General features: G+C 41.4%; 1 protein-coding gene across 1 annotated transcript in view; it reads right to left on the bottom strand.

The window, feature by feature from the left end:
* The window catches only part of pgr (progesterone receptor), a 62,839-nt gene that overhangs the window by 10,095 nt on the left and 27,401 nt on the right, over positions 1-25,343 (bottom strand). Inside the window, exons 3-7 of the mRNA XM_036965366.2 lie at positions 16,815-16,931; positions 15,546-15,772; positions 15,201-15,321; positions 2,464-2,608; positions 2,196-2,326 (exon numbers count right to left, since the gene is read on the bottom strand). Of these exons, the coding sequence (XP_036821261.2) occupies positions 2,196-2,326; positions 2,464-2,608; positions 15,201-15,321; positions 15,546-15,772; positions 16,815-16,931 (741 nt within the window). The remainder of the gene's footprint in view (positions 1-2,195; positions 2,327-2,463; positions 2,609-15,200; positions 15,322-15,545; positions 15,773-16,814; positions 16,932-25,343) is intronic.

Here is a 25,343-nt window from a genome sequence, read left to right as displayed (position 1 = left end):
CCGTGATTGTTTTCAATCTTAAAATGAACTAATTTACCACACGGCGATGTCAACATGGTGGGCCAATAATTAATCCCATCAAAACAGGCAAGAATTTCAGGCAGTCTTTTCAAACAGCTCCTACCCTACAAGGGCATTATTATCACGTTCACAATTTCACAGTATTATTCCAACATCACATGTTTGACTGCACTGGGCCTTTAATAGTCTCGCATCATTTCAATATAAATGGACCATTAGACTAAGAATTACATTATATTTCTTGAGGTAATTTTATTTTCCACATGAGTGAGCAAATATGTAGTGTAAATATGTAGTGTAAATATGCAGTGTAAATATGCAGTGTAAATATGTTGTGTAAATATGCAGTGTAAATATGCAGTGTGAAATATGTTGTGTAAATATGTAGTGTAAATATGTAGTGTAAATATGCAGTGTAAATATGCAGTGTAAATATGTAGTGTAAATATGTTGTGTAAATATGCAGTGTAAATATGCAGTGTGAAATATGTTGTGTAAATATGTAGTGTAAATATGTAGTGTAAATATGCAGTGTAAATATGTAGTGTAAATATGTTGTGTAAATATGCAGTGTAAATATGCAGTGTGAAATATGTTGTGTAAATATGTAGTGTAAATATGTTGTGTAATTATGCAGTGTAAATATGCAGTGTGAAGTATGTAGTGTAAATATGTAGTGTAAATATGCAGTGTAAATATGCAGTGTAAATATGCAGTGTAAATATGTAGTGTAAATATGCAGTGTAAATATGTAGTGTAAATATGTAGTGTAAATATGCAGTGTAAATATGTAGTGTAAATATGTTGTGTAAATATGCAGTGTAAATATGCAGTGTGAAATATGTTGTGTAAATATGTAGTGTAAATATGTTGTGTAAATATGCAGTGTAAATATGCAGTGTGAAATATGTAGTCTAAATACACCGTGTAATTATGCAGTGTAAATATGTAGTGTAAATACACAGTGTAATTATGCAGTGTGAAGATACAGTGTAAATACGCAGTGTAAATATACAGTGTGAAATATCCAGTGTAAATATGCAGTGTAAATATCCAGTGTAAATATACAGTGTGAAGACACAGTGTAAATACACAGTGTAATTATGCAGTGTGAAGATACAGTGTAAATACCATTACCAATACCATACCATTCCAGTGTTTTACTTGCTATATTGTATCTACTTTGCCACCATGGCCTTTTTGCCTTTACCTCCCTTATCTCACCTCATTTGCTCACATCGTATATAGACTTGTTTATACTGTATTATTGACTGTATGTTTGTTTTACTCCATGTGTAACTCTGTGTTGTTGTATCTGTCGAACTGCTTTGCTTTATCTTGGCCAGGTCGCAATTTTAAATGAGAACTTGTTCTCAACTTGCCTACCTGGTTAAATAAAGGTGAAACAAATAAATAAATAAAATAAATAAAATACGCAGTGTAAATATACAGTGTGAAATATCCAGTGTAAATATGCAGTGTGAAATATCCAGTGTAAATATGCAGCCACAAAGACCTACTATGTGTTCTCCTGAAGTACCAGGGAGAAAGTGAGAGAGACAGTGACATAAATAGTGACAATTTGTTTTTGTTTTTTTAGGCTTACAACATCACTGTCCGTGTACCATGTGTTTAACTTCATCTTTATCTTAATCTTGATTTTACTTTTAATTTAATAACTTTGTGGATATATCAACTACTCTCATAAAATGTGTTTTTACGTTTTATAGAATTAAAGTGGATGTCCCTTTGGATTTCTTGAGACCTGACCATGAACTTGTTTTCCTCTGTTCATGTAAAGGTCAACGTAAAACTGTTACTTAATAACAGCTGCTTCACAAATCCTGCCTTGTCCCAGTTCACCTTTTTCCCAGTTCAACAACACATTATGAAACACTGTATATTTCTACATCTGGTGGCAATACATGTGTCCCAGATGGTACTCTGTTCCCTCTATAGTATGTTACTTCTGACCAGAGCCATATGGGCTATGTGGGACAGGGCACCATTTAGGACAGAGACAATAGTGTAACCAAGACATTACCAACTGCTTCAGATGTCTTCTGTTTGTTCTTATTTGATCCTAACAGAAGTCTGTGGGCCAGAAAAGGTAGCGTAGGGTTCATCAGTCAATTTAATGTTTTAAAGAGGAAGTGGTACTGTGTTGTGTTTACCAGTGTTGAGAATCATGATGGCTTTCATACAGAGGAACTCCTCTTTGGTGACTTGGAGGCTGGTAAACTCCTGAGGAATGAACTGCATGGCCAGACACAGATCATATATGGGAGATCTCCTCATACGATCCCTGGGAGACAATTACAATATTAATATTCAGATATATCATAGTGGGATTTTATTGTTTTAACTAAATAGTTGGATACGTGAAAATAAAAACGTTTTATTCAATGCAGATTTTAAATATAGAACATTAACACAACATACTGGCTAAGGATAAGATCCGGAGCGAAGTATAAGTATTCACTGGTGACATTCTGGAAAGATCTCCAGCCCAGAGAGAACACCATTAGGTTCATCCAGGAGTATTGGATGAGTGTCATCTGGTCGTTGATGTGGAGGCTACGGAACCCTGTCAACAAACCAGAGAAAAGAATATGTGAATGTTTTCAAGAAAGCTTGTTTTACTTGCAATGACCGTGATATGTGGTTGTTTTTGACCTGCCTTACTTGTGTTGTTTTTGACCTGCCTTACTTGTGTTGTTGTTGACCTGCCTTACTTGTGTTGTTTTTGACCTGCCTTACTTGTGTTGTTTTTGACCTGCCTTACTTGTGTTGTTTTTGACCTGCCTTACCTGTGTTGTTTTTGACCTGCCTTACTTGTGTTGTTTTTGACCTGCTTACCTGTGTTGTTTTTGACCTGCCTTACTTGTGTTGTTTTTGACCTGCCTTACCTGTGTTGTTTTTGACCTGCCTTACTTGTGTTGTTTTTGACCTGCCTTACCTGTGTTGTTTTTGACCTGCCTTACCTGTGTTGTTTTTGACCTGCCTTACTTGTGTTGTTTTTGACCTGCCTTACCTGTGTTGTTTTTGACCTGCCTTACTTGTGTTGTTTTTGACCTGCCTTACCTGTGTTGTTTTTGACCTGCCTTACCTGTGTTGTTTTTGACCTGCCTTACTTGTGTTGTTTTTGACCTGCCTTACCTGTGTTGTTGTTGACCTGCCTTACCTGTGTTGTTTTTGACCTGCCTTACCTGTGTTGTTGTTGACCTGCCTTACTTGTGTTGTTTTTGACCTGCCTTACCTGTGTTGTTGTTGACCTGCCTTACCTATGTTGTTTTTGACCTGCCTTACTTGTGTTGTTTTTGACCTGCCTTACCTGTGTTGTTGTTGTTGACCTGCCTTACCTGTGTTGTTTTTGACCTGCCTTACATGTGTTGTTTTTGACCTGCCTTACCTGTGTTGTTTTTGACCTGCCTTACCTGTGTTGTTTTTGACCTGCCTTACTTGTGTTGTTTTTGACCTGCCTTACCTGTGTTGTTTTTGACCTGCCTTACTTGTGTTGTTTTTGACCTGCCTTACCTGTGTTGTTTTTGACCTGCCTTACCTGTGTTGTTTTTGACCTGCCTCACTTGTGTTGTTTTTGACCTGCCTTATCTGTGTTGTTGTTGACCTGCCTTACCTGTGTTGTTTTTGACCTGCCTTACCTGTGTTGTTGTTGACCTGCCTTACTTGTGTTGTTTTTGACCTGCCTTACCTGTGTTGTTTTTGACCTGCCTTACCTGTGTTGTTTTTGACCTGCCTTACTTGTGATGTTTTTGACCTGCCTTACCTGTGTTGTTTTTGACCTGCCTTACCTGTGTTGTTTTTGACCTGCCTTACCTGTGTTGTTTTTGACCTGCCTTACTTGTGATGTTTTTGACCTGCCTTACTTGAATGTAAGTCACTCCGGATAAGAGTGATGACCAAATGACCAAAACATAAATGGAAAAAGTAGGAAGAATAACCTTTATATATCTACTGTCATTTGAGTTTAAATGGTTCATTACCTCTATTCATATATAAAGTATCTACTGTCATTTAAGTTTACATTTTTTATTACATAATCATCAAATCAAACTTTATTTGTCACATGCGCCGAACACAACAAGTGTAGACCTTACCGTGAAATGCTTACTGACAAGCCCTTAACCAACAGTGCAGTTCAAGAAAAGTTAAGAGAGTATTTACCAAATAGACTGAAGTAAAAAATAAGAATAAAAAGTAACAAAATAAGATTAACAATAACGAGGCTATATACAGGGGGTACCGGTACAGAGTCAATGTGGAGGCTATATACAGGGGGTACCAGTACCGAGTCAATGTGGAGGCTATATACAGGGGGTACCAGTACCGAGTCAATGTGGAGGCTATATACAGGGGGTACCAGTACCGAGTCAATGTGGAGGCTATATACAGGGGGTACTGGTACAGAGTCAATGTGGAGGCTATATACAGGGGGTACCAGTACCGAGTCAATGTGGAGGCTATATACAGGGGGTACCAGTACCGAGTCAATGTGGAGGCTATATACAGGGGGTACCAGTACCGAGTCAATGTGGAGGCTATATACAGGGGGTACTGGTACAGAGTCAATGTGGAGGCTATATACAGGGGGTACTGGTACAGAGTCAATGTGGAGACTATATACAGGGGGTACCAGTACCGAGTCAATGTGGAGGCTATATACAGGGGGTACTGGTACAGAGTCAATCTGGAGGCTATATACAGGGGGTACCAGTACCGAGTCAATGTGGAGGCTATATACAGGGGGTACTGGTACAGAGTCAATGTGGAGGCTATATACAGGGGGTACTGGTACAGAGTCAATGTGGAGGCTATATACAGGGGGTACCGGTACAGAGTCAATGTGGAGGCTATATACAGGGGGTACTGGTACAGAGTCAATGTGGAGGCTATATACAGGGGGTACCGGTACAGAGTCAATGTGGAGGCTATATACAGGGTATTACGGTACAGAGTCAATGTGGAGGCTATATACAGGGTATTACGGTACAGAGTCAATGTGGAGGCTATATACAGGGTATTACGGTACAGAGTCAATGTGGAGGCCATATACAGGGGGTACCGGTACAGAGTCAATGTGGAGGCTATATACAGGGGGTACTGGTACAGAGTCAATGTGGAGGCTATATACAGGGGGTACCAGTACCGAGTCAATGTGGAGGCTATATACAGGGGGTACTGGTACAGAGTCAATGTGGAGGCTATATACAGGGGGTACTGGTACAGAGTCAATGTGGAGGCTATATACAGGGGGTACCGGTACAGAGTCAATGTGGAGGCTATATACAGGGGGTACTGGTACAGAGTCAATGTGGAGGCTATATACAGGGGGTACCGGTACAGAGTCAATGTGGAGGCTATATACAGGGTATTACGGTACAGAGTCAATGTGGAGGCTATATACAGGGTATTACGGTACAGAGTCAATGTGGAGGCTATATACAGGGTATTACGGTACAGAGTCAATGTGGAGGCCATATACAGGGGGTACCGGTACAGAGTCAATGTGGAGGCTATATACAGGGGGTACTGGTACAGAGTCAATGTGGAGGCTATATACAGGGGGTACCGGTACAGAGTCAATGTGAAGGCTATATACAGGGGGTACTGGTACAGAGTCAATGTGGAGACTATATACAGGGGGTACCGGTACAGAGTCAATGTGGAGGCTATATACAGGGGGTACCAGTACCGAGTCAATGTGGAGGCTATATACAGGGGGTACCGGTACAGAGTCAATGTGGAGGCTTTATACCAGGGGGTACCAGTACCGAGTCAATGTGGAGGCTATATACAGGGGGTACCGGTACAGAGTCAATGTGGAGGCTATATACAGGGGGTACCAGTACCGAGTCAATGTGCGGGGGTACAGGTTAGTTGAGGTAATTTGTACATGTAGGTCGGGATGAAGTGACTATGCATAGATAAAAAAAACAACGAGTAGCAGAAGTGTACAAAAGGGGTAGAAGCTGTTGAGGAGCCTTTTGGTCCTAGACTTGACGCTTCGGCACCACTTGTGTGCGGTAGCAGAGAAAACAGTCTATAGTCTATATCTTGGGTGACTGGAGTCTCTGACAATTTTAGGGCCTTCCTTTGACACCACCTGGTATATAGGTCCTGGATGGCAGGAAGCTTGGCCCCAGTGATGTACTGGGCCGTACGCACTACCCTCTGTAGCGCCAAATGGTCAGATGCCGAGCAGTTGCCACACCAGGCAGTGATGCAACCGGTCAGGATGCTCTCGATGGTGCAGCTCTAAAACCTTTTGAGGATCTGGGGACCTATGCCAAACATTTTCAGTCTCCTGAGGGGGAAAAGGTTTTGTCGTGCCCTCTTCACGACTGTCTTGGTATGTTTGGACCATGACAGTTTGTTGGTCATGTGGACATTAAAGGAATTTGAAACTCTTGACCCGCTCCACTACAGCCCCTTCGATCTTAATGGTGGCCTGTTCGGCCCGCCTTTTCCTGTAGTCCACGATCGGCTCCTTAGTCTTGCTCATACTGAGAGAGAGGTTGTTGTCCCTGCACCACACTGCCAGTTCTCGGACCTCCTCCCTATATGCCGTCTCATCGTTGTCGGTGACCACTGTTGTGTTGTTGGCAAAATTAACGATGGTGTTGGAGTCGTGTTTGGTCACTGGGGATGGTCTGGTGGTGTAGATATGTAGGTATTACAGACTCGGTCAGGAAGAGGTTGAAAAGGTCAAGACACTTGACAGTTGGTCCGCGCATGCTTTGAGTACACGTCCTGGTAATCCGCCTGGCCCAGCTGCTTTTTGAATGTTGACCTGTTTAAAGGTTTTGTTCACATCGGCTACCAAGAGCGTTATCACACAGTCATCCAGAACAGCTGGTGGTCTCGTGCATGCTTCAGTGTTGCTTGCCTCGAAGCGAGCATGAAAGGCATTTAGCTCATCTGGTAGGCTCGTGTCACTGGGCACGAGCCTATACAGTATGTATACAGTATCTAAAAGTCATTCATACGTATCTGCTGTCATTTGAGTTTAAATGGATCAATATCTTTATTCATACTTACAATATCTACTGTCATATTAGTTTAAATGGTTAATTACCTTTATTCATACTTATCTGCTGTCATTTCAGTTGAGATGGTTTATTATGTAAATAACAACGTTATCATCTTATCACGTTATTAACAAGAACAAGTTGTTCTGCTCCATTTGAAGTACATCAAGTGATGCGTATCAGAGTGTGAATGTAGTAACCTAGTGACTTAGTCACCCTAGTAACAGTCATACACAGTTGTAGACATATCACTACTGATAGACATAATGGTAGATATATCACTACTGGTCAACATAATGGTAGCTATATCACTACTGGTCAACCATAATGGTAGAAATATCACTACTGGTCAACATAATGGTAGCTATATCACTACTGGTCAACATAATGGTAGCTATATCACTACTGGTCAACATAATGGTGCATATATCACTACTGGTCAACCATAATGGTAGATATATCACTACTGGTCAACATAATGGTAGCTATATCACTACTGGTCAACATAATGGTACATATATCACTACTGGTCAACATAATGGTAGCTATATCACTACTGGTCAACATAATGGTACATATATCACTACTGGTCAACATAATGGTAGCTATATCACTACTGGTCAACATAATGGTAGCTATATCACTACTGGTCAACATAATGGTACATATATCACTACTGGTCAACCATAATGGTAGAAATATCACTACTGGTCAATATAATGGTAGATATATCAATACTGGTCAACATAATGGTAGATATATCACTGCTGGTCAACCATAATGGTAGATATATCACTACAGGTCAACCATAATGATAGCTATATCTCTGGTCAACCATAGTGGTACCTATATCTCTGGTCAACCATAATGGTAGATATATCACTATATCACTACTGGTCAACCATAATGGTAGATATATCACTACAGGTCAACATAATGGTAGATATATCACTACTGGTCAACCATAGTGGTCAATATATCACTACTTGTCAACCATAGTGGTCAATATATCTACTGGTCAACCATAGTGGTAGCTATATCTCTGGTCAACATAATGGTAGCTATATCTCTGGTCAACCATAATGGTAGATATATCACTATATCACTACTGGTCAACCATAATGGTAGCTATATCACTGGTCAACATAATGGTACCTATATCTCTGGTCAACCATAATGGTAGATATAGCACTATATCACTACTGGTCAACCATAATGGTAGATATATAATGGGTCAACCATAGTGGTAGCTATATCTCTGGTCAACCATAGTGGTAGATATATCTCTGGTCAACCATAGTGGTAGATATATCTCTGGTCAACCATAGTGGTAGATATATCTCTGGTCAACCATAGTGGTAGATATATCTCTGGTCAATCATAATTGCTTTGCAGCTTTTGATCTGGCTTGTATTTAATGGTGTGTGTTTCATAATAACAAATGTCAAATGAACTCTCCTTCTAAGACTGGCCTTCCCTTACTGTCAAATCATTACCTATCCTTATAAGACTGGCCTTCCCTTACTGTCAAATCATTACCTCTCCTTATAAGACTGGCCTTCCCTTACTGTCAAATCATTACCTATCCTTATAAGACTGGCCTTCCCTTACTGTCAAATCATTACCTCTCCTTATGGGAACTAGCCTTCCCTTACTGTCAAATCATTACCTCTCCTTACAAGACTGGCCTTCCCTTACTGTCAAATCATTACCTCTCCTTATGGGAACTAGCCTTCCCTCCCTGTCAAATCATTACCTCTCCTTATAAGACTGGCCTTCCCTTCCTGTCAAATCATTACCTCTCCTTATGGGAACTAGCCTTCCCTTCCTGTCAAATCATTACCTCTCCTTATACGACTGGCCTTCCCTTACTGTCAAATCATTACCTCTCCTTATGGGAACTAGCCTTCCCTTCCTGTCAAATCATTACCTCTCCTTATACGACTGGCCTTCCCTTACTGTCAAATCATTACCTCTCCTTATGGGAACTAGCCTTCCCTTCCTGTCAAATCATTACCTCTCCTTATGGGAACTAGCCTTCCCTTTCTTTGTCTTCAATCTTCTACTTATATTGATCACTTCATAGAAAGCAGGTATCCTGAAATCCAGACCTGTTTGGTGCTAACATGCCACTCCTTGTACTTTCAGGCTACAAACAAGGTTTGTGACATGTTACTTGTGTTCTTCTTACATAGGTATTGTGTCCACAAAGATTATTCTACATTACATGACATACAGTATGGATTCCACATGACATGACATACAGTATGGATTCCACATGACATGACATACAGTATGGATTCCAACTGACATGACATACAGTATGGATTCTACATGACATGACATACAGTATGGATTCTATATGACATGACATACAGTATGGATTCTACATGACATGACATACAGTATGGATTCTACATGACATGACATACAGTATGGATTCCACGTGACATGACATACAGTATGGATTCCACGTGACATGACATACAGTATGGATTCCACGTGACATGACATACAGTATGGATTCCACATGACATGACATACAGTATGGATTCCACATGACATGACATACAGTATGGATTCTACATGACATACAGTATGGATTCTATATGACATGACAAACAGCATGGATTCTATATGACATACAGTATGGATTCTATATGACATGACATACAGTATGGATTCTACATGACATACAGTATGGATTCTATATGACATGACATACAGCATGGATTCTATATGACATACAGTATGGATTCTATATGACATGACATACAGTATGGATTCTACATGACATGACATACAGTATGGATGCCACATGACATGACATACAGTATGGATTCCACATGACATGACATACAGTATGGATTCTATATGACATGACATACAGTATGGATTCTACATGACATGACATACAGTATGGATTCTACATGACATGACATACAGTATGGATTCCACGTGACATGACATACAGTATGGATTCCACGTGACATGACACACAGTATGGATTCCACGTGACATGACATACAGTATGGATTCCACATGACATGACATATAGTATGGATTCTACATGACATACAGTATGGATTCTATATGACATGACATACAGAATGGATTCTATATGACATACAGTATGGATTCTATATGACATGACATACAGTATGGATTCTACATGACATGACATACAGTATGGATTCTATATGACATGACATACAGTATGGATTCCACATGACATGACATACAGTATGGATTCCACATGACATGACATACAGTATGGATTCTACATGACATGACATACAGTATGGATTCTATATGACATGACATACAGTATGGATTCCACGTGACATAACATACAGTATGGATTCCACGTGACATGGCATACAGTATGGATTCTATATGACATGACATACAGTATGGATTCCACATGACATGACATACAGTATGGATTCTACATGACATGACATACAGTATGGATTCTATATGACATGACATACAGTATGGATTCCACGTGACATAACATACAGTATGGATTCCACGTGACATGACATACAGTATGGATTCTACATGACATGACATACAGTATGGATTCCACGTGACATGACATACAGTATGGATTCTACATGACATGACATACAGTATGGATTCTCATGACATGACATACAGTATGGATTCCACATTATGACATACAGTATGGATTCCACGTGACATGACATACAGTATGGATTCTATATGACATGACATACAGTATGGATTCCACATGACATGACATACAGTATGGATTCTACATGACATGACATACAGTATGGATTCTACATGACATGACATACAGTATGGATTCCACGTGACATGACATACAGTATGGATTCCACATGACATGACATACAGTATGGATTCTATATGACATGACATACAGTATGGATTCCACATGACATGACATACAGTATGGATTCTATATGACATGACATACAGTATGGATTCTATATGACATGACATACAGTATGGATTCTATATGACATGACATACAGTATGGAATCTATATGACATGACATACAGTATGGATTCTATATGACATGACATAGGGTATGGATTCTATATGATATGACATACAGTGTGGATTCTATATGACATGACATACAGTATGGATTCTATATGACATGACATAGGGTATGGATTCTATATGACATGAAAAACAGTATGGATTCTACATGACATGACATACAGTATGGATACTATATGACATGACATAGGGTTTTGGATTCTATATGACATGACATAGGGTATGGATTATATATGTCATTCTATGATTCTACCTACAAGTTAGTGTTTTGACTGATATTATCCAAAGCTGTGATGATATCACTACCAGTAGTTATAAAGGGTGTTTAGGAGGTTACCAGTAGTGATAAAGGGTGTTTATGAGGTTACCAGTAGATATAAAGGGTGTTTAGGGGGTTACCAGTAGTTATAAAGGGTGTTTAGGAGGTCACCAGTAGTGATAAAGGGTGTTTAGTTATAAAGGGTGTTTAGGAGGTTACCAGTAGTTATAAAGGGTGTTTATGAGGTTACCAGTAGTGATAAAGGGTGTTTATGAGGTTACCAGTAGTGATAAAGGGTGTTTATGAGGTTACCAGTAGTGATAAATTATGTTTTGGAGGTTAGCAGTAGTGATAAAGGGTGTTTAGGAGGTTACCAGTAGTGATAAATTATGTTTTGGAGGTTACCAATAATTATAAAGGGTGTTTAGGAGGTTACCAGTGGTTATAAATAGGTGTTTAGGAGGTTACCAGTAGTGATAAAGGGTGTTTAGGAGGTTACCAGTAGTGATAAAGGGTGTTTAGGAGGTTACCAGTAGTGATAACGGGTGGTTAGGAGGTTACCAGTAGTGATAACGGGTGTTTAGGAGGTTACCAGTAGTGATAAAGGGTGTTTAGGAGGTCACCAGTAGTGATAAAGGGTGTTTAGGAGGTTACCAGGAGTGATAAAGGGTGTTTATGAGGTCACCAGTAGTGATAAAGGGTGTTTAGGAGGTTACCAGTAGTGATAAAGGGTGTTTAGGAGGTTACCAGTAGTGATAACGGGTGTTTAGGAGGTTACCAGTAGTGATAAAGGGTGTTTAGGAGGTTACCAGTAGTGATAAAGGGTGTTTAGGAGGTTACCAGTAGTGATAAAGGGTGTTTAGGAGGTTACCAGTAGTGATAAAGGGTGTTTATGAGGTTACCAGTAGTGATAAAGGGTGTTTAGGAGGTTACCAGTAGTGATAAAGGGTGTTTAGGAGGTTACCAGTAGTGATAAATGGTGTTTAGGAGGTCACCAGTAGTGATAAAGGGTGTTTAGGAGGTCACCAGTAGTGATAAATGGTGTTTAGGAGGTTACCAGTAGTGATAAAGGGTGTTTAGGAGGTTACCAGTAGTGATAAAGGGTGTTTATGAGGTTACCAGTAGTGATAAAGGGTGTTTAGGAGGTTACCAGTAGTGATAAAGGAGGTTTAGTTATAAAGGGTGTTTAGGAGGTTACCAGTAGTGATAAAGGGTGTTTATGAGGTTACCAGTAGTGATAAAGGGTGTTTAGGAGGTCACCAGTAGTGATAAAGGGTGTTTATGAGGTTACCAGTAGTGATAAAGGGTGTTTAGGAGGTTACCAGTAGTGATAAAGGGTGTTTAGGAGGTTACCAGTAGTGATAACGGGTGTTTAGGAGGTTACCAGTAGTGATAAAGGGTGTTTAGGAGGTTACCAGTAGTGATAAAGGGTGTTTATGAGGTCACCAGTAGTGATAAAGGGTGTTTAGGAGGTTACCAGGAGTGATAAAGGGTGTTTAGGAGGTTACCAGTAGTGATAAAGGGTGTTTAGGAGGTTACCAGTAGTGATAAAGGGTGTTTAGGAGGTTACCAGTAGTGATAAAGGGTGTTTAGGAGGTCACCAGTAGTGATAAAGGGTGTTTAGGAGGTTACCAGTAGTGATAAAGGGTGTTTAGGAGGTCACCAGTAGTGATAAAGGGTGTTTAGGAGGTTACCAGTCGTGATAACGGGTGTTTAGGAGGTTACCAGTAGTGATAAAGGGTGTTTAGGAGGTTACCAGTAGTGATAAAGGAGGTTTATGAGGTTACCAGTAGTGATAAAGGGTGTTTAGGAGGTCACCAGTAGTGATAAAGGGTGTTTAGGAGGTTACCAGTAGTGATAAAGGAGGTTTAGTTATAAAGGGTGTTTAGGAGGTCACCAGTAGTGATAAAGGGTGTTTAGGAGGTTACCAGGAGTGATAAAGGGTGTTTATGAGGTTACCAGTAGATATAAAGGGTGTTTAGGAGGTTACCAGTAGTGATAAAGGGTGTTTAGGAGGTTACCAGTAGTGATAAAGGGTGTTTAGGAGGTCACCAGTAGTGATAAATGGTGTTTAGGAGGTTACCAGTAGTGATAAAGGGTGTTTAGGAGGTTACCAGTAGTTATAAAGGGTGTTTAGGAGGTTACCAGTAGTGATAAAGGGTGTTTATGAGGTTACCAGTAGTGATAACGGGTGTTTAGGAGGTTACCAGTAGTGATAAAGGGTGTTTAGGAGGTCACCAGTAGTGATAAAGGGTGTTTAGGAGGTTACCAGTAGTGATAAAGGGTGTTTAGGAGGTCACCAGTAGTGATAAAGGTTGTTTAGGAGGTCACCAGTAGTTATAAAGGGTGTTTAATTATAAAGGGTGTTTAGGAGGTTACCAGTAGTGATAAAGGAGGTTTAGTTATAAAGGGTGTTTAGGAGTTCACCAGTAGTGATAAAGGGTGTTTAGGAGGTTACCAGGAGTGATAAAGGGTGTTTATGAGGTTACCAGTAGATATAAAGGGTGTTTAGGAGGTTACCAGTAGTGATAAAGGGTGTTTAGGAGGTTACCAGTAGTGATAAAGGGTGTTTATGAGGTTACCAGTAGTGATAACGGGTGTTTAGGAGGTTACCAGTAGTGATAAAGGGTGTTTAGGAGGTTACCAGTAGTGATAAAGGGTGTTTAGGAGGTTACCAGTAGTGATAAAGGGTGTTTAGGAGGTTACCAGTAGTGATAAAGGGTGTTTAGGAGGTTACCAGTAGTGATAAAGGGTGTTTAGGAGGTTACCAGTAGTGATAAAGGGTGTTTAGGAGGTCACCAGTAGTGATAAAGGGTGTTTAGGAGGTTACCAGTAGTGATAAAGGGTGTTTAGGAGGTTACCAGTAGTGATAAAGGGTGTTTAGGAGGTTACCAGTAGTGATAAAGGGTGTTTATGAGGTTACCAGTAGTGATAACGGGTGTTTAGGAGGTTACCAGTAGTGATAAAGGGTGTTTAGGAGGTCACCAGTAGTGATAAAGGGTGTTTAGGAGGTTACCAGTAGTGATAAAGGGTGTTTAGGAGGTTACCAGTAGTGATAAAGGGTGTTTAGGAGGTTACCAGGAGTGATAAAGGGTGTTTATGAGGTCACCAGTAGTGATAAAGGGTGTTTAGGAGGTTACCAGTAGTGATAAAGGGTGTTTAGGAGGTTACCAGGAGTGATAAAGGGTGTTTAGGAGGTTACCAGGAGTGATAAAGGGTGTTTAGGAGGTTACCAGGAGTGATAAAGGGTGTTTAGGAGGTTACCAGTAGTGATAAAGGGTGTTTAGGAGGTTACCAGGAGTGATAAAGGGTGTTTAGGAGGTTACCAGGAGTGATAAAGGGTGTTTAGGAGGTTACCAGGAGTGATAAAGGGTGTTTAGGAGGTTACCAGTAGTTATAAAGTCTAAACTAGTGCACTATATAGAGAATAGGGCATAGTGTGTTATTTGGGAAGCAAACATAGACTTATATCATAAGTCAACCCTGAATACAGTTATTCTGTTACCTGGCAGACCTGGCCAAGGTGACTGCATGCTACTACTGCTGTCTGTAATGTGGTACAGGTTGACTCCAGTAAAGGAACTCATATGGACCAATCCTAACTTGGATCCGCATCGGGGAAAACCTTCCATTTTACATCAGTTTAATGAAGTGTGAATGGGTTAAACGTGTGCAGACGTCAAGATAGGAAATCAAACCAGTTGACATTCTTCCTGCTGTTACTTGATCACCAGATGAATCACAGTCTGTCTCTCAGGACATTCTAAGACATTGATAAACCACACACACACACATCATTACACTGTTTTATTACCTGGCAGGGACTTGGACCACCGGACGATCCACAACAGCTGTCTATCGCACAGTCTGTTGAGACTGTTGAGGAGGAGGTGTGGCATGTCAGGCTGGGAGTTGTCATAGCCAGAGTACACCACCTGGTAGACGGACAGAGGAGTACATGATTGATCCCTGAATGTCAATCCATTGTCAGCAGCAGGACAATACAAAGCAAAAGGTGCCTATGATGAATATGAAACCTAACTTGTCCTTCAGTCATATTTTCCCTGAGTCTCTTATTGACTTCAATGCATGACTAAGTTACAATTAGATTTAGGTGGAGGTTAGGATTCCCCCCCTAAATCAGAAACTCCGACCCCACCTCAGGCTCAATGCTCTCCAGAATGCTGATGATCTGAGGGGAGAGCTGCAGCTCGTTGAGGCCAGGCATGCAGGGTAGAGAGGCCAGGGTCTGACCATCCCCCAGGGCTGACAAGGGCCCCTGGAACATCAAGGCTGGGGCCAGACCATCTCCCAGGGCTGATAAGGGCCCCTGGAACATCAAGGCTGGACCTGCCTTCAGGGCCCCAAAACGCTTCAGCTTCCGCCCTGTGACAATAATTACCACAAGGGTCAGTTAAAACATGTGAAGAGCACAAGGGACACTTGTTATTCACATACTGTATGTAGACATTGGCACGGGGCTGAATGAAATGAAGACGGGGTTCAACATCTATGAAATGCTTCGTTAAGATGTGTTCAGATGTGCCGGCTGACATAAGATATTCTGTCTGAGGCCAAAGTTAAAAGATATAATTATTTTTTTAAATAATATTTTTTATTTTATTGTTTTCAGGCTTAGTTTGTCTGGATAAAAAAAAAAAGGTTACTAAATAATTACTGTATTTATTTTTCTGTAAGTTGTAATTTTGGATGACTGGTACGGCCTTGAACGGTTGACTGATTAACAACCCGTAATATAACACACTGACTCCTCCTCAATAACCCATGACACATAAAATGTGTCAAATGAAAGGTCAGACAAAGGCTTTTACAAGAGCACTTTAGTTTTTTAATAAACTGTTTTTACCATACAGACGTAGGATCTTAATTTGAGCCAAATTTGCTACAGCAGGAAGATAATCCTGCAGCAACAGGAAATTTGAATTATTATGTAAATTTATAATGAATTTACATTTTTGTAGGAGTTAATACATTTTCCGTTAGGGAAAATCAAGCCTGAAAATTTCAAAGTGGAAATTACAAACTTCAGAAGCCTTTTTAAACTACAAATACACTACAAGTTTAAAATGTCATGCATTGCGGGAAAGTTCTCCTGCAACAGGGTGATCAAATTAAGATCCTACATCTGGAGTTCATTAAACATCCAAAAGGTAATATCCTAAGGGAAAGAACATTTCAGATAGTAATGACAGGGTGTGATGATTTTGTTTGGTCTCTGTGTGTTATCTGAAAGGCCATTTCAACATTCTCCTTGACTGGAAATTATGATTTCAAAGTGTGTGACTCCTGCTTGAGATGAGAGAGTGTTCATTTGTAACCCCTTTAATGTGATGTTCTCTAGATAATTGGTGAGGAGGGCATTCATTTAGTAGAAGAGGAAGACAGAGAGACATGACCACAAAGGTACCTCCGAGCATCATCCCAGCTTGGTAGCACTTCCTCAGGCGACACGCAGGACAATTCTTTCTCCGTATTTTATCCACGATGCAGTCATTTCGACCGGCACAGAGATAGTTATGATGTCCTGTTGAATAGAAGAACAGAATACAGCTAATTTGGGTTAAAGTGTGTTTTTAGAATTACTTTTCAAAGGCAATCATCTCAGAGAGAGGTGGGTTCTCTAAGGCTCTGTGTAATATTGTCTAATGGAGATGGGTTCTCTAAGGCTCTCAGTAATATTGTCTAATGGAGATGGGTTCTCTAAGGCTCTCAGTAATATTGTCTAATGGAGATGGGTTCTCTAAGGCTCTCAGTAATATTGTCTAATGAAGATGGGTTCTCTAAGGCTCTCAGTAATATTATCTAATGGAGATGGGTTCTCTAAGGCTCTGTGTATTATTGTCTAATGGAGATGGGTTCTCTAAGGCTCTCAGTAATATTGTCTAATGAAGATGGGTTCTCTAAGGCTCTCAGTAATATTGTCTAATGGAGATGGGTTCTCTAAGGCTCTCAGTAATATTGTCTAATGGAGATGGGTTCTCTAAGGATCTCAGTATTATTGTCTAATGGAGATGGGTTCTCTAAGGCTCTGTGTATTATTGTCTAATGGAGATGGGTTCTCTAAGGCTCTCAGTAATATTGTCTAATGAAGATGGGTTCTCTAAGGCTCTCAGTAATATTGTCTAATGGAGATGGGTTCTCTAAGGCTCTCAGTAATATTGTCTAATGGAGATGGGTTCTCTAAGGATCTCAGTATTATTGTCTAATGGAGATGGGTTCTCTAAGGCTCTGTGTAATATTATCTCATGGAGATGGGTTCTCTAAGGCTCTCAGTAATATTGTCTAGTGGAGATGGGTTCTCTAAGGCTCTCAGTAATATTGTCTAATGAAGATGGGTTCTACTCGGCTCTCTGTAATAGTGTTTAATGGAGATGGGTTCTACTCGGCTCTCTGAAATAGTGTCTATTGGAGATGGGTATTGTACTCTGAAGATTGAGAAGAGTTTTTGAGAGCGAGAGAGGGGGGGGGGTGAAAGGCAGGGAGAGAGATAAAGAATGAGAAATGGGGGGAGTGAAAGGCAGAGAGAGAGATAAAGAACGAGAAATGGGAGGGAGTGAAAGGCAGAGAGAGAGATAAAGAACGAGAAATGGGAGGGAGTGAAAGGCAGAGAGAGCAATTGAGTGTCTGCGAGAGATCGAAAAAGAACACAAAAAAAGAGCAGAGAGACATGACCATGGTCAGACTGAATGAAAATGACCATGGTCAGACTGAATGAAAATGACCATGGTCAGACTGAATGAAAATGACCAGGGTCAGACTGAATGAAAATGACCAGGGTCAGACTGAATGAAAATGACCATGGTCAGAGATGAATGAAAATGACCATGGTCAGACTGAATGAAAATGACCATGGTCAGACTGAATGAAAATGACCATGGTCAGAGATGAATGAAAATGACCATGGTCAGACTGAATGAAAATGACCATGGTCAGACTGAATGAAAATGACCATGGTCAGACTGAATGAAAATGACCATGGTCAGACTGAATGAAAATGACCATGGTCAGACTGAATGAAAATGACCAGGGTCAGACTGAATGAAAATGACCAGGGTCAGACTGAATGAAAATGACCATGGTCAGACTGAATGAAAATGACCAGGGTCAGACTGAATGAAAATGACCATGGTCAGACTGAATGAAAATGACCATGGTCAGACTGAATGAAAATGACCATGGTCAGACTGAATGAAAATGACCATGGTCAGACTGAATGAAAATGACCATGGTCAGACTGAATGAAAATGACCAGGGTCAGACTGAATGAAAATGACCAGGGTCAGACTGAATGAAAATGACCAGGGTCAGACTGAATGAAAATGACCAGGGTCAGACTGAATGAAAATGACCAGGGTCAGACTGAATGAAAATGACCAGGGTCAGACTGAATGAAAATGACCATGGTCAGACTGAATGAAAATGACCATGGTCAGACTGAATGAAAATGACCATGGTCAGACTGAATGAAAATGACCATGGTCAGACTGAATGAAAATGACCATGGTCAGACTGAATGAAAATGACCATGGTCAGACTGAATGAAAATGACCATGGTCAGACTGAATGAAAATGACCATGGTCAGACTGAATGAAAATGACCATGGTCAGACTGAATGAAAATGACCAGGGTCAGACTGAATGAAAATGACCATGGTCAGACTGAATGAAAATGACCATGGTCAGACTGAATGAAAATGACCATGGTCAGACTGAATGAAAATGACCATGGTCAGACTGAATGAAAATGACCAGGGTCAGACTGAATGAAAATGACCATGGTCAGACTGAATGAAAATGACCATGGTCAGACTGAATGAAAATGACCATGGTCAGACTGAATGAAAATGACCATGGTCAGACTGAATGAAAATGACCATGGTCAGACTGAATGAAAATGACCATGGTCAGACTGAATGAAAATGACCATGGTCAGACTGAATGAAAATGACCATGGTCAGACTGAATGAAAATGACCATGGTCAGACTGAATGAAAATGACCATGGTCAGACTGAATGAAAATGACCATGGTCAGACTGAATGAAAATGACCAGGGTCAGACTGCATGAAAATGACCATGGTCAGACTGAATGAAAATGACCAGGGTCAGAGATGAATGAAAATGACCATGGTCAGACTGAATGAAAATGACCATGGTCAGACTGAATGAAAATGACCATGGTCAGACTGAATGAAAATGACCATGGTCAGACTGAATGAAAATGACCATGGTCAGACTGAATGAAAATGACCAGGGTCAGAGATGAATGAAAATGACCATGGTCAGACTGAATGAAAATGACCATGGTCAGACTGAATGAAAATGACCATGGTCAGACTGAATGAAAATGACCAGGGTCAGACTGAATGAAAATGACCAGGGTCAGACTGAATGAAAATGACCATGGTCATTCGAGTGAAATGGGTCAGATCGAGTGAAATGACTATCGTCAGATTTAGTGACATGACCATGGGCAGAGAGTTCTATTACCACGATCAAACTGATTGACATAACCATTTTCAGACAGAGTGATATTACCATGGTAAGACTGAGTGACATGACCATTGGCAGAGAGAGAGATCATGACCAGGGTCAGACTGAGAGATCCATGACCAGGGTCAGAGTGAGAGATCCATGACCAGGGTCAGAGTGAGAGATCCATGACCAGGGTCAGAGTGAGAGATCCATGACCAGTGTCAGAGTGAGAGATCCATGACCAGGGTTAGAGTGAGAGATCCATGACCAGGGTTAGAGTGAGAGATCCATGACCATGGTCAGAGTGAGAGATCCATGACCATGGTCAGACTTAAAGTGACATGACCATGGTTAGACTACGTGCCAGGACCATGTTCAGACTGATTGACATGATAATGGTCAGATTGAGTAACATGACCATGAACAGACTGATTGAAATGGCAATGGACAGTCTGAGTAAAATGACTATGGTCAGACTGAGAGACATGACCATGGTCAGACTGAGAGACATGATCATAGTCAGATAGAGAGACATGACCATGGTCAGACTGAGGGTGAAATGACCACAGTCAGACTGAGAGAAATGACCATGTTCGGACTGAGAGTAACATGGCCATGGTCAGACTGAGAGACATGACCATGGTCAGACTGAGAGTGACATGACCATGGTCAGACTGAGACTGACATGACCATGGTCAGACTGAGAGTAACATGACCATGGTCAGACTGAGAGTAACATGGCCATGGTCAGACAGAGTGACATGACCATGGTCAGACTGAGAGTAACATGGCCATGGTCAGACTGAGAGTGACATGACCATGATCAGACTGAGACTGACATGACCATGGTCAGACTGAGACTGACATGACCATGGTCAGACTGATTGAAATGACCATGGTCAGACTGAGAGTGACATGACCATGGTCAGTCTAAGTGAAATGACCATGGTCAGACTTAGTGACATGACCTGGTCTGACTGAGGGACATGACCATGGTCAGACAGAGAAGCATGACCTTGTTCAGACAGAGTGACGAGACCATTGTCAGAGTGAGAGTGATATGACCACATTCAGACTGAGTGACGTGACCATGATCAGACTGAGAAACGTGAACATGTACAGATTGAGTGATAAGACCATGGTCAGACTGAGGGTGACATGACCATGGTCATTTTGAGAGCGACATGCCCATGGTCAGAATTATAGACATCACAATGGCCAGACTGATTATCATGACCATAGTCAGACTGAATGACAAAACTATGGTCAGACTGAGTGAAATGACCATGGTCACCTTCAGTAACATGGCCATGGTCAGACTGAGGGTGACATGACCATGGTCAGATTTATAGACATGACCATGGTTAGACTGACTAACATGACCATGGACATATTGAGTGAGATGACCATGATCAGACTGAGAGACAATGCCATGGTCAGTCTGAGAGAGATGACCATGGTCAGACTAAGTGATATGACCATGATCAGACTGAGTGTGACATGACCATGGTCAGACTGAGAGTGACATGACCATGGTCAGACTGAGAGTGACATGACCATGGTCAGACTGAGAGTAACATGGCCAAGGTCAGACTAAGTGAGATGATCATGGTCAGCCTTAGTGGCATTACCTGGTCTGACTGAGAGACATGACCAAGATCAGACTGAGAGTGACATGACCATTCTCAGACCTAGCGTAAAATGACCTTTGTCAGACTGAGTAACATGACCATGGTCAGACTGAGAATGAAATGACCATGGTCAGACTGAGGGTGACATGACCATGGTCATATTGAGTGACATAACTATGGTCACATTGAGTGACATGGCAATGGTTAGACTGAGAGTGACATGCCCATGGTCAGATTTATAGACATGACAATGGTCAGATTGATAATCATGACCATAGTTAGACTGAATGACAAAACCATGGTCAGACTGAGTGAAATGACCATGGTCAGACTGAGTGACATGTCCAAGGTCAGACTGAGTGACATGTTCAAGGTCAGACTGAGTGACATTACCATGGTCAGACTTAGTGACATGACCATGGTCAGACTGAGTGACATGTCCAAGGTCAGACTGAGAGACATGACCATGGTCAGACTGAGAGACATGACCATGGTCAGACTGAGAGACATGACCATGGTCAGACTGAGAGACATGACCATGGTCAGACTGAGAGACATGACCATGATCAGACTGAGAAACATGACCATGGTCAGATTTATAGACATGACCATGGTCAGACTGAGAGACATGACCATGGTCAGACTGAGAGACATGACCATGGTCAGACTGAGAGACATGACCATGGTCAGATTTATAGACATGACCATGGTTAGACTGAAATATATGAACATGGCCAGATTTATAGACATGACCATGGTCAGACTGAGAAACATGACCATGGTTAGACTGAGAGATATGAACATGGTCAGACTGAATGACAAAACCATGGCCAGACTGAGAGTGACATGACCATGGCCAGACTGAGAGTGACATGACCATGATCAGACTGAGAGAGACATGGCCATGGCCAGACTGAGAGAGACATGACCATGGCCAGACTGAGAGTGACATGACCATGGACAGACTGAGAGTGACATGACCATGATCAGACTGAGAGAGACATGACCATGGCCAGACTGAGAGAGACATGACCATGGTCAGACTGAGAAATATGTTCATGTTGTTCAGACAGAGTGACATGACCATGGTCAGACTGAGTGACATGACCATAGTTAGACTGATTGAAACGTCCATGGTCAGACAGAGTTATATGACCATGGTCAGACTGAGAGTGGCATGACCATGGTCAGACTGCGTGAAATGACCATGGTCAGACTGTGAGTGAAATGTTCATGGTTAGACTGAGTAACATGACCTGGTCTGACTGAGTGACATGACCATGGTCAGACTGAGAGTGACATGACAATGGTCAGATTGATAATCACGACCATAGTTAGACTGAATGACAAAACCATGGTCAGACTGAGTGAAATGACCATGGTCAGACTGAGTGACATGTCCAAGGTCAGACTGAGTGACATGTTCAAGGTCAGACTGAGTGACATTACCATGGTCAGACTTAGTGACATGACCATGGTCAGACTGAGTGACATGTCCAAGGTCAGACTGAGAGACATGACCATGGTCAGACTGAGAGACATGACCATGGTCAGACTGAGAGACATGACCATGGTCAGACTAAGAGACATGACCATGGTCAGACTGAGAGACATGACCATGATCAGACTGAGAAACATGACCATGGTCAGATTTATAGACATGACCATGGTCAGACTGAGAGACATGACCATGGTCAGACTGAGAGACATGACCATGGTCAGATTTATAGACATGACCATGGTTAGACTGAAATATATGAACATGGTCAGATTTATAGACATGACCATGGTCAGACTGAGAAACATGACCATGGTTAGACTGAGAGATATGAACATGGTCAGACTGAATGACAAAACCATGGCCAGACTGAGAGTGACATGACCATGGCCAGACTGAGAGTGACATGACCATGATCAGACTGAGAGAGACATGACCATGGCCAGACTGAGAGAGACATGACCATGGTCAGACTGAGAAATATGTTCATGTTGTTCAGACAGAGTGACATGACCATGGTCAGACTGAGTGACATGACCATAGTTAGACTGATTGAAACGACCATGGTCAGACAGAGTTATATGACCATGGTCAGACTGAGAGTGGCATGACCATGGTCAGACTGTGATTGAAATGTTCATGGTTATACTGAGTAACATGACCTGGTCTGACTGAGGGACATGACCATGGTCAGATGGAGAAACATGACCTTTTTCAGACAGAGTGACATGACCATGGTCAGACTGAGAGTGACATGACCATGGTCAGACTGCGTGAAATGACCATGGTCAGACTGTGAGAGACATGACCATGGTCAGACTGAGAGACATGACCATGGTCAGACTGAGAGACATGACCATGGTCAGTTTTATAGACATGACCATGGTTAGACTGAGAGATATGAACATGGTCAGATTTATAGACATGACCATGGTCAGACTGAGAAACATGACCATGGTTAGACTGAGAGATATGAACATGGTCAGACTGAATGACAAAACCATGGCCAGACTGAGAGTGACATGACCATGGCCAGACTGAGAGTGACATGACCATGATCAGACTGAGAGAGACATGACCATGGCCAGACTGAGAGAGACATGACCATGGCCAGACTGAGAGTGACATGACCATGGCCAGACTGAGAGTGACATGACCATGGCCAGACTGAGAGTGACATGACCATGATCAGACTGAGAGAGACATGACCATGGTCAGACTGAGAGAGACATGACCATGGTCAGACTGAGAGAGACATGACCCTGATCAGACTGAGAGAGACATGACCATGGTCAGACTGAGAGAGACATGACCATGGTCAGATTGAGAAATATGTTCATGTTGTTCAGACAGAGTGACATGACCATGGTCAGACTGAGTGACATGACCATAGTTAGACTGATTGAAACGACCATGGTCAGACAGAGTTATATGACCATGATCAGACAGAGAAACATAACCTTGTTCAGACAGAGTGACATGAAAATGGTAAGAGTGAGAGTGAAATGTTCATGGTTAGACTGAGTAACATGACCTGGTCTGACTGAGGGACATGACCATGGTCAGATGGAGAAACATTACCTTTTTCAGACAAAGTGACATGACCATGGTCAGACTGAGAGTGACATGACCATGGTCAGACTGCGTGAAATGACCATGGTCAGACTGTGAGTGAAATGTTCATGGTTAGACTGAGTAACATGACCATGGTCAGACTGAGAGTGATATTTTTTGGGGGAGGGGGTATTTTGCAAAAGCAGCAGCTACTCTTCCTGGGGTTCCACAAAGAACATGAAACATAATACAGAACGACATAATACAGAACAGCATCAGACAAGAACAGCTCAAAGACAGAGCTCCATACATTTAAAAAGGCACACGTAGCCCACATACAGTGGGGAGAACAAGTATTTGATACACTGCCGATTTTGCAAGTTTTCCTAATTACATAGCATGTAGAGGTCTGTATACAGTTGAAGTCAGAAGTTTACATACACCTTAGCCAAATACATTTTAAACTCAGTTTTCCACAATTCCTGGCATTTAATCCAAGTTCAAAAAAAAATCACTGTTTAAGGTCAGTTAGGATCACCACTTTATTTTAAGAATGTGAAATGTCAGAATAATAGTAGAGAGAATGATTTATTTCCAGTGGGTCAGAAGTTGATATACACTCAATTAGTATTTGGTAGCATTGCCTTTAAATTGTTTAACTTGGGTAAACCGTGTCGGGTAGCCTTCCACAAGCTTCCCACAATAAGTTGGGTGAATGTTGGCCCATTCCTCCTGACAGAGCTGGTGTAACTGAGTCAGGTTTGTAGGCCTCCTTGCTT

Source organism: Oncorhynchus mykiss, chromosome 27, assembly GCF_057628025.1.
Source record: "Oncorhynchus mykiss isolate SJ-2025 chromosome 27, ASM5762802v1, whole genome shotgun sequence".
Lineage (NCBI taxonomy): Eukaryota > Metazoa > Chordata > Actinopteri > Salmoniformes > Salmonidae > Oncorhynchus > Oncorhynchus mykiss.
The sequence above is the reverse complement of the archived record's forward strand: the minus strand, read 5'-3'. Positions and strand labels throughout refer to the sequence as shown.